At 45.8% G+C, this 19,473-nt stretch overlaps 1 protein-coding gene across 1 annotated transcript; it reads left to right on the top strand.

Annotated features, from left to right (window-relative positions):
- Positions 1–16,782: 16,782 nt before the first annotated feature.
- LOC117002427 (histone-lysine N-methyltransferase SETMAR) lies at positions 16,783–19,313 on the top strand. The gene is made up of 2 exons (XM_033071529.1): positions 16,783–16,879; positions 18,087–19,313. The coding sequence occupies exons 1-2, from the start codon at positions 16,802–16,804 to the stop codon at positions 18,873–18,875; spliced, it is 867 nt and encodes a 288-aa protein (XP_032927420.1). The 5' UTR covers positions 16,783–16,801; the 3' UTR covers positions 18,876–19,313.
- The last annotated feature ends 160 nt before the right edge of the window (positions 19,314–19,473 follow it).

The following is a 19,473-nucleotide window of genomic DNA, read 5'->3' as shown; positions in this document are numbered from 1 at the left end:
CCTCATGGAAGAGATTTCTCAACTCAAGCATGGACATAACAGCAATGGATCACAAGGAGCAGCAAACCTTCAATCCCAAATTCTGGATCAAACTCACCCAGCTCAAATCCCACAGTGCATCAAGGGCAAGCAGAGGAAAATAGTTTGAACAAACTCCACATTCTGCAGTCCTAAGGTTACAACCTTTGTCCCCAGGTGTCACTTCTGTTATGGTCTCTGAACTATCTTTTAATAAAATCAACTGATAAAACTGTGGGGGGATAGAAATCGACTTTGAAGTGTCTAAATCCTGAAGAAACACCTACTGCTGTACCTGTACACCCAACAGCTGCTTGGTAATTCTCATTACTGACAGCATTACTTAAAATTAGTTAGTGCACAGTCCCCATCAACTCAAACTCTGCCTTTTGATCAGGATTTGCAGCCCAGAGTGAAGGCAAGTCCAGGGCAGTGACAGAGCCAGTCTCTCAGCCCCCTGTGCCAGGCTCTGCACCCCCTCAGCTGCTCTGCCCCCTGCCAAATGCCCTCCTCAGGACCAGAATGGCCTCATTTACTGCTCTGTGTTGGCTATTTCTGTTCACATCACAGGGCTTAATTAGGTTCTGGCAACTAAAATTACTTCTTTGGACTAATTTGTATTAGAGAATGCTTTAAAAAAAACAAAACACACTAATGCAATGTCTCAGCTCCACTTGTCCCTTGCTTCACACCAGCTGTTTTAGGGAAATCTTCACTGCACAAACCTTGTTGCCTTTCAGGCTCCATCTTTCTGTCACATCCAGAACACTCAGGTCCAAATATCAGCCAGTTGATAGATTCTTCCCAAATAACTTACCTCATGTTATTGGAGGCTTGTCCCAACAATGAGTCTAAGTCCAATGTTTGACTGAATCCCACCAGGTACACCAAACCACATCACACAGGTTTTGGAATAAAGCATTAGTGAAATAACACCCACAGCATTTTCATGCAGATGTTGAGGTGAGTGCTCCCTCTGTCCCCTGCAGTCCCACAGCAGCCCAGCTCTGGCTCTGCAGCCTTTCCTAGCCTGAACTTGCTCTCCAGGTCTCCTACAAATTCCTATCTGAGGAAATCCCCATTTTCCCAGGGTTTTGTCTCCCCCTCACCCTTCAGGAGAGGCTGCCCACAGTGACAGCCCATTCCAAGCCCCCAGTGCTTTGTGTTTCCCTGCACAACTCCAGCAGTCAGAGGTCACTGTGGTTGTGATTTTCATGTCTCTCATCCCACTGGAGCTGCAGGATGAGATCTCCCCTTACAGGAAAATGCTGCCCACATACCCCAGGCTGAGATTGCTTCTGAGCCCATGGACTGATGAGGACCCACCTGAACACTCGGGATGAAATTCAGTATTTTTGTTCCTGTTCAGGTCCCCTGGAGGTCCCTGCACACCTTCAGTGCAACAGCAGGTCAAGTGTCTCATCCCACAGCAAATGCCTTTTCTTTATGACACCAAGCAGAACCTGAATTCTGCTCTATAAAATCTTTAATTTCTACTCAGTGAAAACCTAAGGCAGATGAGAAGCAGGAAGGAGAGTTAGAGAAAGCTCATTATTACAGAATATGAATTATTACCCACAAGTCTCCCAGGTCACCTCTGCTCTGCAGCACACGCTCCTTGCACAAGGCTTATTAAAGCACAGACTATGTGACAGAATGGGGCTAGCTCTTACCTAGGCTGAACAAGATCCAGGCATCCTTCTCAGGCACTTAAACTCATTCTAAAAAACACATTAGCCAAGCACTAAAGTTAAGTATCCAGTTTTTGCCCCATCATCCTCCTTCTGCTGTTTTTTTTTTTGGTCTGGGGAAGGTGTCCCTGCCATGGCAGGAAAGGCAATGAGGTAACCTTCAAGATCCCTTCCAACCCAAACCACACCACGATTATCTGAGATAATTTTTTTTTTTCAACTAAAAGGTATTTAGCAGATAACATTTAACCGCTGAGTTCCAAAGTTCAGCCTTCCTTTATTCCATGTACATGAACTACTCTGCTCCCTTTCTCACACACAGCCCTACTGAGAAGTGTTCACTTCTCACCTCCTTTTTATCTCCAGAGCCTCCTCTTTCCCCGGGCATGCTTTTAATGGCCTTACTAACTGGCTGGTAATTAACTTTTACTCTGGTTTAGTTATTGACCGTTTCCCAGGACAGATTATGCAGAAAAACTTTCACCCATAGCACAGCTCTAGCCAGAGGTAAAACATGATACCTACAAACAGATAAGGATTTTTTCCCCTCTTTTGGGAGAGTAAGTAACCATGGATGCATAAGAAACAATGCCTGCAGATGAAAAGAAAGCCTCTAGATAATAATGTTTGTCAGAAGAGATTTGCACATTTCTTTGAACTGATATATTTATATCCTGCTAATTATTTGAGAAAAATCTAAGACCTTATCACAAAGACAGTCAATGCCACGGTTATATTTTCCTCCCTTCAGGTCTAGGTTTTTTCAGATGTATCCCTCAAACTTTCAAGTTGGTTTTTCACAGTTTCCAATCATTTTGGTAGCTTAGACCTATGAGAACACCCTTACCCTGGAATGCACCTGTACAATCTGTCAGGAAACATCTCCAGGTTTGAAATCCGTGGGAATTGTTTCCACAACCAGCCCAGGTGGTGTTTTGACTTTACAGTAAATACTCCCTCTTGTTCTCACTCTGCTTTTCCAAGAGCAGCACGGGATGCTGCTGTTCCTGCTACACCAGCACCACACAATAATTTGTACAAGCAGGACCCAAACACAGGGAGGTCACCCGAGGGTCTTTTTTCCTTTACAGCCTCTGGAACAGCAATTTAGGGAATGTTCTGCTCAGCAGCTTTTCAGCTGCTGCTGTTCCCTCACCTCTTAAAGGCATAAGGGAGGCAAAAACATCTCGGGAAGATTTGAAGCAACACTGCAGCTGGGCTGGAGAAATGGCCAAGCTCGAGTTCATCTCCCTTCAGAAGAAAAGGAATAAAAGGTTGTGCAGTCACCTGCAGACCCCTATTTCACTGTGGCATCACCTCCACCTGCAGCCAAGAGCACTCCATGGAAAACCCCAAACAACAAGGGGATGTGAGATGGGAACTTGTGCTGGCACCACTTGTCAGCCTCTCCCAGAACCTGGAATTATAACAGCATTGCACAAGCTTCCCTCACTTCAGAGGCAGAGCAACCTGTCAGATTGTATGTCAGGTTTGAGGCAGTTCTTAAATTTCTCATTTTTTCAGCAGATGAGCTGATGGAAGTGGATTTGCTTCAAGTTACATCAAACACCCTGAGTCTGAGCAAGCAAAACTTCGATCCAGCTGGGGAAAAAAAATCAGCTTTTTGTTAGAAGTGACAGGAGATGTCCAGCACTTGGTACTGAACCATCCCCATCTCCCCCACTGGCACCACAGGGAAATTATTCCCTCTGCAGAAGCAGCCCTTGTTATAAGGATTTTAAAACATGCTGAAGTACAGCTGCTTCTTCACCAGCAGGGCAACACTGGCTAACAGAATCTCAGCCTGCAAATCATGTCTCAGGCAATGTCATTATGTTCTCCCGTGCCACTGGAAGCTGACATATTTCAAAAATAATACACTTAAAGTTGTTCCACACCACCAAATATGCAGAGTAGGCAGAAATTCCAGCTGTCTTCATGGAACTAGAGAACTCACACACAGAGCAATTCCTTTTTTAAAGCTCAGTGTCTCACTAATTCAATTCCTATTTTGTTTAAAAGCTTAACAGTCCTTTGCATATTGCAGTACCGAGCACTAGGCTACAAATCTCACTTAGTTAACATAAAATATTACTTTATTTCACTTAATTTTAAGTGAAACAAAACCAGTGAGTCATAGGAAATCATTCACAAACAAGTTCATATGAACACATTTTAATTCCTGTAATTAAGCAGCCAACCTGATGTACCTCAGTGGCAAATTCTCTGCTGGTGCAAACTGCCACAGATTCTCTTGATCTCAGTGAGAAACACTTGGATCACCCAAGAGCCTTCCTTTTTATAGAGGCAAAACCACAATCAATGGTGATGAGCCAATTAAACGGGTCCAACAGTTATTTTGTCACTTGTGAAGAGTGTGAGTGTTTGATAGAGAACAAGAAGTTGTCTCTATTATTAAATACAGTTCTTCTCCCCATGCTGTAACAATAGATGCAGACACTGCCAGCACAGCAGAAGCTGCTCCCAGAGCTGGGAGCAATGGGACAGCTCCTGCTGCTTCCCTTGGGGTGTCACTGGGACCCAGGGACAAAGACAAGCACTTGTCTTCCCAAAACACAGCTGGGATCCATCAAACAGCCACAGATCCAATTGGCAGCTTCTAAGGTCAAAAGGTGCCATAGCTCTTGCATTGTGGCCTCCCAAAAGAGAGTTGATTCCATTCTACAATTCCCTCTCTCAGGAAGAGCTGCATTTGTGACTGGTGGTGATAAACATTGGGATATTGGAACTGGATTTGCCCAAAACCGCTGGGTTTGCACTAAAGGATGTTGGAAATGCAAAACTCCTTGCTGCAGCCTCCTGTGAGGAAGGCAGGTTTTATTTCCCCCTCTTTGTTATCTCTCTCTCCTGCATTAAACAATTTGAGTGCTTTGTTTATATTGTCAACAGCAGTGTGTGCCAATTGTGATAGAAAAGTTTACTTATAATTTAATTATGTTTCAGAAGCCCCCGGGAAAACAATGGAAAGTGGGAGTGTGAGAAGAGGGAGGGAAGCATTGTGAGAGTAGAAAGTTCTAAACTCTTCTCCTTTCTTTGTTAAATGTGAACCTCGGATATTAATTACTCAATAAAATCCCTTTATTGCATCTACATTCTTTTCAGGAGACTGGGATGAAAAAACAACCCCAAGAGCATTTTGTGATCCCAAGCTTGTGTATGTACTTAGATCCTGGAGTCACTTGGGATATCCCTCAGCACAGACCAAGCCCAAAGAGCAGCATCCTCCCTCAACACAAAGTCACAAAGCCACTCACTGTCTGTGATGTGTTCAGTGGAAGAACTCCAGCAGCCAAGTCTCAAGCTGGTGGCCCAGTAAAACCCAGTACAAACCAGTATAGCTGCTCTGCATTTACACTTTCACAGTAAAGACAAGGGAACAAACCTGATGGAGGGCAAGGGTGGGGAGAATAAACCCAACTTACAGCTCAAAACACTGCTCAACTCATTTTCACAGTCAGGAAAGAAAAGTAATTTCAACCCTAACAGAAAACATCCTAATTCACACTAAGATTATGCCACAACTACAGGAAACATGAAGTTTTGAAATGACATCGTGAAGGTAGAAGACAAGAGCAAACTCAGATAAAAAGCCACAGGGAAAAAAGCAGCTCCTATACAGAAAAAAAAATATTCAGGCTTTGTTACTTCCTATAAAAATCTTGTCAGAGTCTTCTCCCTGGAAGGAAAGCGTCTGTCAGAGCGAGCGAGAGGAACTGAGAGCGGCAGATCTGAGTCAGGGGAACAAAAGCAGAGCAGCAGAGTAGAAAGAAGTCAGCAGCCAGTCCCCAACAGTCTGGCACACAATAAAACACACCAGCAATCACAGCTTCGGTGAGAGACAGTGCAGGAGCTGCAGATGAGATGAACAGATGGAAAGACAAAGCCAATCAGGAATCAAAATGCACAGTTCCAGCGAGGAGACTCCCCACCAGTGTACACTTTGCAGTTCCATAACTAGGTCAAGGGATTTTTTTTCCTTTACCCCTTAACTGCTGCCTGAAGTAAAAAGTTCTGAAATGAGAATGGATCCTAAGAAACCCCCAAAACATTCTGAGCATGCACAGAAAATAAAGTAATGGATGAATAGACAATAGAAACAAATCAGCTTTTAGCATAAGACTTAATTGGGGTACAGAACAGGGCACTCCATGAAAATATATGGAAGGGGATAAAATCCAAAGTGATTTTCAAAGTGACAGGAGAGCTTGGGGATATTTATATGTATGGATGTATACACAAAGCTGACAGATGGCAAAACCTTTGGTAATTGCATACAGTTTTCTTATCAATAGGAATCAATTTTCCCCCTTAATCTTAAGAATTTCTCAATATTCAAACTCAAATTGTGATGTTACACTAATATATTTTATTCATTATAACTCCAGGACCACAGGTTTATGAAGGAATCAACCCCAGTTTTGTGTACAAAACAGACACTACTAAATAACCCATCCCTGGCAGCAAACAGTGCACAGACACCCCAACAAAAGGCTCTTCCCTCTGTGCCCCCCTGCACTGAAATCAGTCAGGCACTGCCCCCCTGGCATATGTGCAGATAATCCAGGCAGAAGAGTCCCAATGCTGAGCACATTTGATCTGCACTGAGGGGGAACACAGACTGGCCATTGTGCCCCAGTCCCCAGGGAGGGGGCACAGCACCCTCACACTGTCTGGCACAACATGTGGCCATCATTGCCAAAAATGAAGAATTTAGGCAAGGTTTGATCTGACACCCCCACAACAGCACAAAAAAAGGTGTTTATTGCTGAGGATGATGTTTGCTCCTCTGTAAAACCAGAAGGGAGCAGGAGGGTCCCAGTGCCTGGGCTGGTGTTGGTTTGAGCACAGAGGGAAAGGAGAGCCCTGCTGGAGCCAGGGCTGAGCAGAACCATGGCACAGCAGCTCTGCTCTAGCTCTGCCACTTTGGCAAGATTAGGATGTGCTCAAAAGCCCTGAATCCTCTGCCACATCCTGCTGGGGAATCTTTGATGAGTCATTTGTCCTCTGGCCCTCTCTTCTCCTGTCCTTCACTCATCTCCTCTCTGAAATAATCCTGATGTGGTCAGAAAAGTAAAAAGCACAGCACACTGAGGCTGCACAGCCTCTGCTGACACAGATCAAGGCCCAGGCCTCTCTGGACTCCTGCTCAGAGTTCAGCTTCCCACTTTTATGTCCTGTTGGCCAAGAACCAACATTTGGTCTCCTGCCAGCCATCTGCACTGGAGCTGAACAGAGACACAAACCCACTGAGAGTTTGATTCCAGTCATGGCTTTGGAACAGACACCAGGAAGGACACGAGTTGAGGCTTACCTTCCAAATAGCTATAAATTTTGTTCTTATTACACAGGCTATTCCTTCATTCTCCTCAAGTGAAGAATGACCAGAGTGGATATTGAAAATTGCAGAACAAAAATTCAAACACAAATGAAAAAATAGATAAGATGTGCACAGGTAAGAAACCACACATTCACTCAATTAGAATTAAAAGCTACAAAATTGGATTAAGAGCATGAAGTATTTATTATAGTAATGGAGACATTAGCAAACAATATTAGGTTGTATTAAGAGATAGAAAATTTAGACAGAATATTACAACATTGTATTGATAAAGTGCTTTGATAAACATCCCATGTGAATGGAGGCACAGTCTAGTGCCAGTGTCACACAAGCAGCCTCAGATTTTAGCACCAAGTGAAGAGTTCTCTCTACTAATCCTTGTTTGAGGAAGGACACTCAGCAGAAGGGATTTCACACCAGACACCCTGCAGCTCTGACAGGGATTACCTGTCCCTGCCAGCCTCACCTGCACCCACCCAGCACCTGGCAGGAACACAAGGGGATTCATTGGAGGGGTAAGAATTATCCTTTTAGCACTCCCTGCAACAGAAATCAGCGTTGCACCACCACTGTCAGGGGATGGAAATGATGCCAGCCTCCAAGTTGTCTTTAGATTTCTCTTGAGTGAAACAGCACAGAAGCTGCTACTAAAACTAAAATTAACTCTACCCCAGCCAAAGCACACGTTGGAAGTGTACTCTGCAGGCAGGATGGAAGTGAAACTCCCCAGAGCACTGCAAAGCACACAATCGTTTTAATTTCGCTTATTTTCTCAACTCGCAGCTTGTATGATGTGAGCTGGTAAGTGTTGGTCTGTTCTAGGAGAGGTTTTCCCAGCTCTGACCTTCCCAGCGCACATGGAGCAGCATCGCACCGCCATCTCTTGGCACAGCCTCACATAACACAGTAACTACACATTAACGTTAACGAAACGTTATAGCTACAAACAGAAACATGTTTCTCTTACAACACAAACAAAATATCATTAAGTGGATACAGACTCCTCGGCTAGACTTTCTTTTCTGACTCTCATTATTTATACGTAATGTTAGACACTTGAAAAATTAATTACTGTTTTTTACAAACTTTTAAAAAGGGGGGGTGGGCTACACCATATTTAAATTTTCATTTGTTTCTTTAAGTTAGCTTACATAAGCAGCACATAACTACTCTGCATTGAAGATTTTACCCACTTGATTAAAAGAGTACCAAATTATCATCAGATTGATGGGCAAACATGGCTCAAGTTCTTGGTTCCTTCAAATATCTAAAGTGACAAATAACATCCTCAATAGCAGGGACTTGGGTTTCTTTATCTTTTAAAACACTTTGTCAAGCCTTTGGAAGAGATTATTTTTTAAATCTAGCTCAGCTGTAAAATCTAGTCCAAGAGCAAGTCCCCAAAATAATTTGGGGGTTTAGTCCTAGTGAAATCCTGCAGCACTTGGGGGACTCCTATAAATTGTATTTATCATAACTGTGTGCAGGTCATCAAAAAAAATAAACAGGAAGTCTTGGCAGGCCCAAGAGAGTTGACAGCCCTAAACCAGAGGCTCAGAGCAGTTTTTAGGGAGCCAGCAGGCAGGAAGCAGTTAAACAGCTCCTGCAGAGCACCAAGTCCAGCACCAGAGTCATTCACCATTATTCCCTCTGAGTGAACAGAAACAATTTGCAGCAGTTCAACATTGAGCCCAACAAACATTATAAAAGACTGACACCAGCAAGATGTGTAAAAAACCCCCCAGAATTATGGAGTTGCCAACACTGGAGATAAACAAGGTCACTGAGCACCTCCTCGAGATGCAGCTATATGGATTTGACCTTTGTGTAAAAAGTGGTAATTTCAGTGAAAATAACCTTTCAGTTCCAAGGGAAAGGGGAGTAAGTCATGTCTCCTGCCCTGGCAGTGTATGATGAGACTCCCAGCTGTAATTTAAAGGTCACCAACAATGCTTTGAAAGGAAGATTGCTTTTCACTTTGTCCACGTTTCATGTACTGTGGTCAGAACTGGCTGGCCCCACGAGAACAGAAGCACAGCTGGCTGGCCAAGCAGGCAGCTCAGCCCTCCCTCCAGGGCTCAGCACCTCCTGGGACACACCAAAAATACATCAGAACCATCAGTAAGGCTGCTGGCACAAAGGATTACTTGGCTCATCTGCATTACAGGACTTCTATCACTATTTTCATGCAGGGAGAAGTGAAGACCTTGCTGTGCAACACTCCCTAAACCCAGCTAAAGCTGCACTAAAATCAGCTCCAGATGTTTTCCAAACAGGAACAGCACTCACCATCCCTGCCTGCTCAGCACTTTGTGCTGGGGGCTGGATGCAAAGGACACACTTGTGGAGGTCAGAGCCACAGCAGCAATAATGAGCTCAAGGATCTATTTCTAAAAAGTTCACTTCCCACCTGGAGACTGCCCAGAAATCTCCCTGGGAGGCTCCCATTGGTGGGTTCAGGTTTGATTTGGGTGTTCAGGATGAGCTGAATGAGCCAGCAGGGGTACAGAGACCCCAGTGCTCCTGGTTCTGTTACTTGCACTGCACACAGCACTGCCAAGAGGATTCCACAGAACCCCAGAGCAGTTCCACCCATCCCAACCCTGCCATGGCAGCGACACTTCCACTGTCCCAGGCTGCTCCAGCCCCAATGTCCAACCTGGCCTTGGGCATTCCAGGGATCCAGGGGCAGCCACAGCTGCTCTGGGCACCCTGTTCCAGAATTCCTTCCCAATACCTAACCTAAACCTACTCTTGGTCAGTTTAAAGCCACACAAAATCAATGTTGCATAGAACATAAAGATAAAAATGGAGGGATTACATCAAAATTAATAGCTCTGAAGTGCAATTAATTTTGAAGAAACTGAAATACTACATAAGCTAACTTGATTTCTTTTTTTCCTTCCTAAATTTTCTTTAAGCATTTAAGCATTATGCCTTTGAGATAAATTGCAGTTTTGTGCTGTAACCTTTAAATACATCTCTCAGTCCTATGCAAGATGCTTTATTAATTGCCCTGGATACACACACACTCATAAATTTGTTTGGGTAATTTGATGAGGGGAATTGATTTACTATCACAGTGAAATACTACATTAAACACACACAACTCATTCTTTATACTGCTCCTCCCCCCTTAAAGACATCCTGACTGCAAGCCACACTGAATTATTATTCTGTAATCATTAAGGGATTTCTTTAACCACAGCACACACAGTTAACATTAATCTATACTCCTATTCTAATTTGACCTTTGTTTTCTGTTGTCCTACCAACAAGGAAAAATTATGGATTTCACTTAAACCAAAGTACAGTTATGGAACAGCAAGACAAGATAAAGGATATTTTCATTCTCAAAACTTACCTTTTTCAACAACTCAAATGAAAAAAAATGCAACACAAAATCTTTTTGAAAGCATAAACAGTACAGAATCATCACTGTGAAAAATTTGTAGTATACTAAGCTTGTGAGGAAAAAAACCAAACCTTAACCACCCATTTTTATTACTGTTAAATCATTTAATAAAGGAAAGGCTCAGACCAAGATGCTACCTGAGATGAGAACTAAAAGAACTTTTTCCATGACCCATCACAAACAACATTTGTTTGGGATAAAAGTGATTATTCCTGACCCAACCTTCTATTTATTCACAAAGCCCTCCAATTATCCTTCAGCCTTTTCTCCTGTGGTTTTCAGGTGACTTGCATTCCAGTACTTCTTGAGAGACTTTAACCAGCAAGATTGAACACAACTGCCAGCAAACCACCAAAAAGAACCACTGCAACCAGAATATACAACCAGGCATGAGGCCACACTAGTGATGAGAAATCAAGACCAGGAAACTCGATTATTTATTTAAAAAAGAAAGCTAAAAAAAAACCACTAAGAAACTTTCATTACACCCTGTTTTATGAGGTATAGAGGTGAGACCTGGGGAAAAAAGGAAGCATCTAGATTCTCTGAGAACAATCAATAGTCCTTTGGGGCAAAAGGAGATGAAAACACGGTATGAAATGTGTAAATCCAAGGGGGCACTGACCCACAGAGGTACCCCCAGGTGCACACCTGGCATTTTCTGTGACCCAGTTACCTTCAGCACAGATGGCAAAGCCATGTCTGAAGGACAAACAAGGTGGGCTCTGGGGAATACCCTGAATAATGGAGAAAGCAAAACAGAAGTGCAGACCCTGGCACTGCAAACCTCTCAGTGTGCAGCACAACCCGCAGGGAATGTGCAGAGTACAGGCTGAGGAAAGCCCTGAAATCAACTCTGATAGCCCCGAGGCAGCTCTGAGAGCAGCAGTGAGGCTGAGAGCAGCAGCACTCCCACCCTGGCACATCACACCAGGGGGCTGCTGACAGGGTCCCACTGTCACTGTGTCACTGCAGCACCTCCTCCAGCAGCTGAGTGTCCCACAGTGCCACCCACACAGACCCGACACAGCCACCTGGGGGACAAGGACAGCCCTCTCTGTGTACCAACAGAGTCACCTGGGGGTGAAGGCACTGGAAGCACAGAAGCCACCGTGTCACACTAACCACAACCCAGACCCCTGCACAGGAGCTGCACAGCACATTCAGGGGGCAGGCAGGACAGCAGATCCGTGGGGATTCTCTCTCAGCTCCGTTGATTCTGGCAGAATGTGCAGTTCTGCCTCTGGCAGTGAGAGCACCGAGCACAGCTCGCAGCAAAAGTTTGCTGAGCCTGCTGAATCACTGATACAGCCACTTAAACACTGCCTGCAATCCCTGGAACTGCCTGTTACATATGTAGTCCGTGAAAGACTCAAATGGTGTGCAAATACAGCTCCCTCACCCAGGGAAATGCCAGAGGTCACTGATGTCAGATGAAGTTTGTTCATACAAGGCAGATGGGGAGCACAGAAGGAATTTGATGTGCACTTCAAAGGGAAGAAATTTGTCCAGTCTGGGAGGAAGCTCTGTCTCACTTGGTAATGAGTTCCTTTTGAAGAACTAGTGTTTCACAGAAGTCTGTTGAACTGAAAGGTTGTTCTATGGCTTTCTCTATTAACAAAAACTATATTACACTCAGGAAGGATTCCCTGCAAATCATCAGCACAGTTTTAGCCAGGAAACAAGTGTTCTACCTAGTCTAAGTGGCTCACTTGCTGCTGCCAGGCCAAAATAGAAGTGAATGGAATTACCTGGAATACATCCAGAAACACTCATTTTTACAAAAATGCATTACTATTACTCAGGAATCCATTCACACAGTGAGTACTGAATTGTCCTCATTGCTCTTTTTTTGCTTACATCCAAGGATGTGACAAAACATTGGAGTTATAAAACTTGTGTTACTCATCTCAAAGTCAAGACTTTGTGAGTGCCCATGTATTGGCAAAGAGATTTATGGTTCCTATTATCCAATCGATCTGCAGGAGCAGCACAAGGGAAGGGATGAAATGCAGAGCCCTGTGATAACCAAGAGCTCAACCAGTGCTTAACTTCTCTCATGTGTCCCTGCATCAGCTCTCTTATCTGTACAAGAAAGGAAACAAAGTTGATCTCTCTCTGCAAAAGCACTTGGAGATATTTTGATAAACCACGTTTCTCAAACACAGCATTTTCCAAGGTCAGCCCTCTCTGTACAGCTAAGGCACGCTTAAATAAACTGATCTTCAACTTCTCCTTCTCGGGATTTGCAAACATCATTAGCAGAGCTCAGGCTGCAGCGTGCAGTTCCTGGGGAAGATTCCTGCACTCATTAGCACGCAGCAGGAGCCCGGCTGAGCAGTGACCCTCCCCAGGGCTGCTCCCAGCCTGGCAGCGCTGGCCAGGCAGCCACACAGCCCAACCCAGGCACAGGGCACTGCTCAAACGGATTGAGCTGTAAACAGCCAGAACACAGCTTCCCAGCCAGCAATTAGCAAGTGTTCGTGTGTTTATTACATTTTAATCAGAGGGGAACACACCTGTGGTCGGTCAGGTGTTTGTGGCTGGCTCTGAAGCACAAGCAGCACATGATAAAATAACTACAAAGTGAGAAAGGTTCAAAAATGGGAAACAAGATGTTTGAGTTGCCCATTTTTGGTGGCAGACGGCTGAAGCAGGTGGGTGAGTTGCAGTCATCACCTCATCAGCTGCAGAGATCTCATACTACAGAAAACAAAACCTTCATACCTGGTGTCTCCACAACTCTGAGCGCTTCAGAGCAGGCACTACTACAATATATGAGACTGCTCCTACCTGGTCTAAACACTCTGCAGAACATTCATATTCCACTGTTTCACTAGTAAAAAAACAAACTGCAAATGTTGTAATAAATCCAAACACGTGCTCGCATTATAAGCACTTTAAGATGTGACTGCTTGCTATGAACACACCTGAACAAAACCCTGCCAGGACATGGATTTATCTCACCTGCCCAGCCAGCCCCACCTCAGTGTGGGGACACCAATCTGAGCTTGTCCAGCCTGGGAATATTGTCACTTAATTCCACTTAACAGGATATTGACTTTTTATACTTCACTCCCTGCAAATCAATAATCTAACAGACACAAAAGAGGTTGGCAGAAGGACCCAGAGCACCTGCCCACCAACCTGATGGAGATGATCCATAAATGACAAAGGAAAAGTTAAACCTGCCGTGAAAAGAAGAGCAGCATAAAGATAAGAGGCTTTAGATACTTTTTTTTTTTTAATTGCCTTATTTAAGATGAGCTACAGGAGAAAGGAGCCACAGATAAGTCAGTTAATACTCTCAGCCAGGGAATGACAGACTAAAGTCCCTTTGGAATGTCTGCTCAACACCACAATTTAAGAAACCCTTCAGGAGGCACCTCCAGTACATCACACAGGAAATGTGCTGCCTTTTAATGTAAAATAGCAACTTTCAACATCCAAATAGGCTATTCAGAGCAAAGTCAGGGAAAACACGTGCAATATAACATAAAACACTTAAAAGGGATTATCTTACTCTTTGAGATAGGCTCCATAGGAAACCAGGAAGCAAAAGGGATCCTTCAAACAGGCTCACTTAGAGCAAGAGGCTCCTGATCACCGTGACCTTTGGGGCCAAAATCAGCCCAAGGAAGGCACAGCTGAGCTAAAGCAGAACTGGCAACGCTCCCAGCTGCACCAGGTCTCCAAGAGCACTGATTGTGACATCAGAAACACATGGAATTCCTGTGTTAATCACTGGGGAAGCTTCAGCTTCCACCACACCAATGTCAGAAAGGGCTTCTTTGATTCCTGGGGCTTTTGCCTACAGAAACCTTTTCTGTCTTTCTCTCCAGTTTTCTCTACCCTAGGGCTGTAGTGAGGTTTGTGAGCACATTTCCCTTCACTGCAGTTGTTGGGTGACAGCTTCACATCCCCCAGCTCCACCACCCCGGACCAACACACAGCCTCAGCCACCAAAATTCAGTGGAGTGAGGTGAAGACACAAACTCACAGTTCAAGCAGAGAAAGCCTTCCAATTTCCAATTATCAGAAAAATATTAATTAGTTCAAAGGAGTACAGAAAGGGGTCACAAAAATGATTTATGAGCAGAAAGTATTATTTATGTAGTGGAAAACCCAACAGCTTAGCACATGCAATATAACTAAAGGGACTCAGAGTCTCATCCAGGGACTGCAAAAAAAACTTCCCAGCTGCACCAGGTGCCTCAGACCAGCAGCACAAAGTTGACCTCTGATTCACTCTTCCAGCTCCATTTTAACTGCTGTTTCACAACAATTTTACATAACAAATGAAAACTGGATTTCAACCCTTTTTCTACCCACTCCAGCCCTCTCAACACTTGACCCCATTCACAGTTGAACAAAGAGCCCCAGGTAAAATAAGGATGAGAAAACAGTGGATTTTTCATGACCTTTTGCAGATTCCCAAAGCCCTCTCCTGTACATACAGGCAATCTGTTTCTTCTGCAGCAGAATAATGACTCATTACTGCAATCATTTCAAAATGGCAGAGAAATCCACCTGGCACTACGGATCAGCAGCCAAACTGCAGCGTCTTGAGCTAAAGGTCGACTTGGCCATAACAGCACACCCCAGACTGAACACAGTAACATCACCAATCACTCAGCATCTCTCAAAGCTGCTCTGCCACCTTCCCACACTCTGAGGGACTGCCAGGGTGACAGCAGCCAGCCCAAGGAGGCAGGGCTTGGGGGCACCATGAATAAACCTAGAACAACAGGCTGGGTTTAAATTCTTCCACCATGTACATTCTGAGCAGTAATAAAGTACTGATGCTGCAATGATGGAAATCTTCCCCAAGATCAGACAGGCCAGATATTAGAAAGCACTAACCTCCAGAAGTGCTTCTTCAATATCTCCCCTCTCTTACAGCCACAGTACAATCAACAACCTTTCCAATTTTCCAACAAACAACACTTTTGTTTATCTTCACATCACCTCTCCATCCCCAGTGTCCCCCATAAACACAGATTTCACTGCCCAAACTCACCAGCAACTCTTCTGCTATCGCTCAGCTCCTTTTCCCAGGCAGGAGGAAGGACACAAAAAAAGATGATGATTCTTTCCACTTCCTGCATGTTGCAGGAAGGCAGACCAGAAGAGCCACACCAGTAACCACCCCAGAAAAAAAAAAAAAACAAAAAACAAAAAAAACCCCAAAAAACCACAAGTAACATCTTCCAGAAGAAGCACAAAGAACAATCCAGAAACTTCTAACGGCTAATTCTGAGGAAGGGCTTATATATGGGTGTGCTAATTGAGCTCCAAATGGAAACACCTGACTCCAGCAAAGAGCCAAAGCAGTTGAAATGATGCAATGGTTTCATTAACCTCAAACCCAAAACACCTGAGCCAGGGGTAAAGACAAACGCTAACCCCCAGCATTGGAGCCTGGCTTTGTTTCCCCTAGACACGGGGAAGTTTCCAGCTCAGAAGGAGATCGTGTGAAATGCTTTAGAAGAATGTAATATATTACACTGGTAGGACTTCCCTGAGCCAGGTTCAGATGAGAAATTAGGAATAAATTGTTGGCTGTGGGTGGGGGAAGCCCGGGATCAAGGTGCCCAAAGCCAGGTTGGACAGAGGGACAGTGGGAGGTGTCCTGGATGGGGTTGAATGTCCCTTCTGTGACCCCAAACCACAGCCTGTCCCATGGATCCGTGTCTGCCATCATCAGAACTCTGATCTGGCCGGGTTTGGTCCTGCCAGAACCCACAGCCTGGCTTTTCCCGGGGCAAGACAGGAGCGTGTGGCACTGCCCGGCCTGCACGAGGGACCCACCCGCTCACCAGACACACCAACTTGTTTAATAAACAAACACAAGCTCGAACACATTCAGCATAAGCAAGGATTGACAGCCACGTGAATTAGAACAGCGGTGTGAAATTAACATTGGCAATGATGCGAGCGCTTCACACGCATCGCACGGAGCGGCGATAGGGAGGGACGGACGGACCGGAGATGTTCGCACCGCTTTGCCCCGTACTCTGCCAAGGGCAGCGGCATCCCTGGACCGGACCGGGGCGGGACCAAGGCGGGGCCGGGAGCGGGCCGGAATGGGACCGAGACGGGACCGCGGTGGGACGGGGACGGGACCGGACCGGGACCGGCCCGGGGCTCCCTCACAGCGCCCCCAGCACGGTGCCCGCCCCCTAACGGCGCTGTCAATCACTGCTCCGGCCAATCAGCGAGCGGCGCCGGCCCCGCGCAGCCAATGGGCGCGGAGGGCGGAGCGCAGGGGGCGGAGCGAGGGGCGGAGCTGAGCGGCGGGCATGGCGGAGCGCGGCCATGGCGGAGCTGAGCGGAGGCAGCGAGGCCGTGCCTGTGGCGCTGTGGCCGCCCGGGGAGGCCCCGCCGCCCTTCCAGGTACCGGGGCGGGGACACCGGGAGGAGAGCGGGGCAGGGACACGTCCTTGTGCAGGGACACCTCCCTCTGCAGGTCCCTCACAGCAGTCCAGCACCCACAGCTGCTCCGGCCGCCCTGTGCCGGGGCCTCCCCATCCTCACAGGGAAGGGTTTATCCCTAATATCTAATCTAAACCTGCTGTCTTTTGGTTTGTGTCTGTTCCTACTTGTCCTGTCACTCCAGGATGCCCAGGAATTTTTGTCAATGGTCTCAGAGAGTCTTTACAAACCAGGCTGGGAAAGCTTTAATAAGCCCGAAGGTGTGATGCCTGTAGACCCAAATCTCCCTGAACTGCGTGGTGTGCTCGTATTTTATTGAAATGGGAAAGGTTGTGGTGGTTGGAGAACATTAAACTTGGTTTTGAGTAAAGCCGAGTAACTGAGAAGCTGATGCTTATTAAAACCAGAAACTTGCAAATGCACTGTCATCTTCCACAACACTCAGAACCTGCCAGGTACAAGCTGCTGTGAAATGTAAAATTTAGTGATAGCACATCCTCCAGGCTTCTAAATAAAGCTGAAGCTGAGAAGAGACTGAAAATATGCCCGTGGCTGACCTTTTATCTTGGTTTCCAAACGTAGCCTTTCTATCAGGTTTTGTTTTGCACCATCCCGTTCTATCACCATTCACCTGCTGGGGGCATCAGTGTAATATTTAAAACCTGATTTTCTACCGGAATTAGGAAGAAGTATGAATGCAGCTAGGTGAAGAGAAAAATTGAAAGTATCTTCATTTTTAACATAATAGTGTATTTTAAATTCTGTGGCTTAGCAGAGCTGTACATTAACCTTAGAAGTAACTTATTGAGCATATTGAAGTGTGGTGAGAATTACTTTAACAATACCTTGATAATTCTGCAAATAAATATATCGATAAATATATATCTTTGGTATCACTAGAAATGAAAATGGTACATAGCAGAGTAGGTTTAATGAGCAGATTTTTTCTGCTAAGCATTTTTTGTGGCCAGGGCGCTATGTTGAGAAATTCAGGCACTAACAAGAGTATCGTTTTTTGGTCTGTATGAAATACCAGATTTTATTTTAAACATTTCCGACAAGTGAAGCATTCATGATTTGAATCCTGGGATCATTTACAGACACAAACTGTTTTAGAGTTCTGTTTTCAGGCAGTGCTGATGATGCTCTGGCTGCTTTGTCTCTGCAGTACAGCCCCGAGAGCGTGGCCGGAGCAGACGGAGAGCTGGAGCCCAGCGAGGTGACGTTCCCGGGCTGTCCGTGCCGCCGCAGCTCCTGCCAGCCCCCCGAGTGCCCCTGCCTGGCCCGCGGGCTCAGCTACAGCGGGCAGTGCCTCAGGCTGCCCGAGCAGCAGGAGCAGCCCTTCTCCAGGCCCGTGTTTGAGTGTAACAGCCTGTGCTGCTGCGGGGAGAGCTGCCAGAACAGGCTGGTGCAGCGGGGGCTGCGGCTGCGGCTGCAGGTGTTCCGCACGCCCCGCAAGGGCTGGGGAGTGCGAGCGCTGGAGCCCATCCCCAGGGGCAGCTTCGTGTGTGAGTACGCTGGGGAGGTGCTGGGCTTTGCTGAGGCTCAGAGGAGAATCCAGGCCCAGGCTCCACAGGAGCCAAACTACATCATAGCAGTGAGGGAGCACCTGCACGACGGGAGGGTGATGGAGACCTTCGTGGATCCCACGCGCGTCGGGAACGTGGGCAGGTTCCTGAACCACTCCTGCGAGCCCAACCTGCTCATGGTGCCCGTCAGAGTGGACTCCATGGTGCCCAAACTGGCACTTTTTGCAGCCACTGATATCCCTGCTGGAGAGGAACTTTCATATGATTACTCTGGAAGATTCCAGAATGTAGCAGGAGCTAGCAGAGAACACGAACCTCTGGAGGAAGAGAACAGCCTGAGAAAACCTTGCTACTGTGGCTCCCGCTCCTGTGCTTCCTTCTTACCTTGGGACAGCTCCCTCTTCTCCACACCAGCGAGTTCTCCATAGCCTTTCAGCCTTAAACACACCTAAAATGTTATTTTCTCCAGCAAACTCTGTGTTGCAACAAGGAGACACATGTTGGTTTGAGGAGCAGCAAGGAGACATGGTTTTGAGAATTAATTCTGTGCAAAACCCTTTCCAAGGACTTTTCAAGGTGGATAATACAAGGGATTATTGGAGCTTTGATATGTCCCAAAATCAGTGACTAAGCCAGGCCTGGTGTTTTTGTCTGTTTTTCCTCTGACAGCTTGGTGTATGTTAAAGCAGCTCGCAGTTTGTACCCTGCAGAAAGAATTTGTACCTTTGGCACTTGTACATGGACAGGACATGGGATAACAGCAAGAAAAGTCACTGACAGAGGCACAAGACATAGAGAAATCATGACACTTGCAAGAAAGGCATTAAGTTTCTTAAAACTCATTAAATTATTGTTTTTTTAAATTACTTGCTGTAATATTTTTGTTCCACAAAGCACAGTAACTACTAATTATTGATGTAAAAGGAAAGAGGAGCTTTAGTACTTGGTGAGTCCCATGTAGCTGCATGCCCAAAGCAGCTGGGACTGGCTGGCTGTTTCACTGCCATTCAGCTGTGTGCCCGTGGT

The sequence above is a fragment of the Catharus ustulatus genome, chromosome 13, assembly GCF_009819885.2.
Source record: "Catharus ustulatus isolate bCatUst1 chromosome 13, bCatUst1.pri.v2, whole genome shotgun sequence".
Taxonomy (NCBI): Eukaryota; Metazoa; Chordata; class Aves; order Passeriformes; family Turdidae; genus Catharus; species Catharus ustulatus.
This window is presented reverse-complemented; position numbering and strand designations above follow the sequence as displayed.

Excerpts from the sequence above, each read along its gene's own strand:
- LOC117002427 (XM_033071529.1), top strand. The coding sequence starts at position 16,802 with ATGGCGGAGCTGAGCGGAGGCAGCGAGGCCGTGCCTGTGGCGCTGTGG. Across the intron at positions 16,880-18,086 it reads AGGCCCCGCCGCCCTTCCAG|TACAGCCCCGAGAGCGTGGC; the intron begins GTACCGGGGCGG and ends TTGTCTCTGCAG.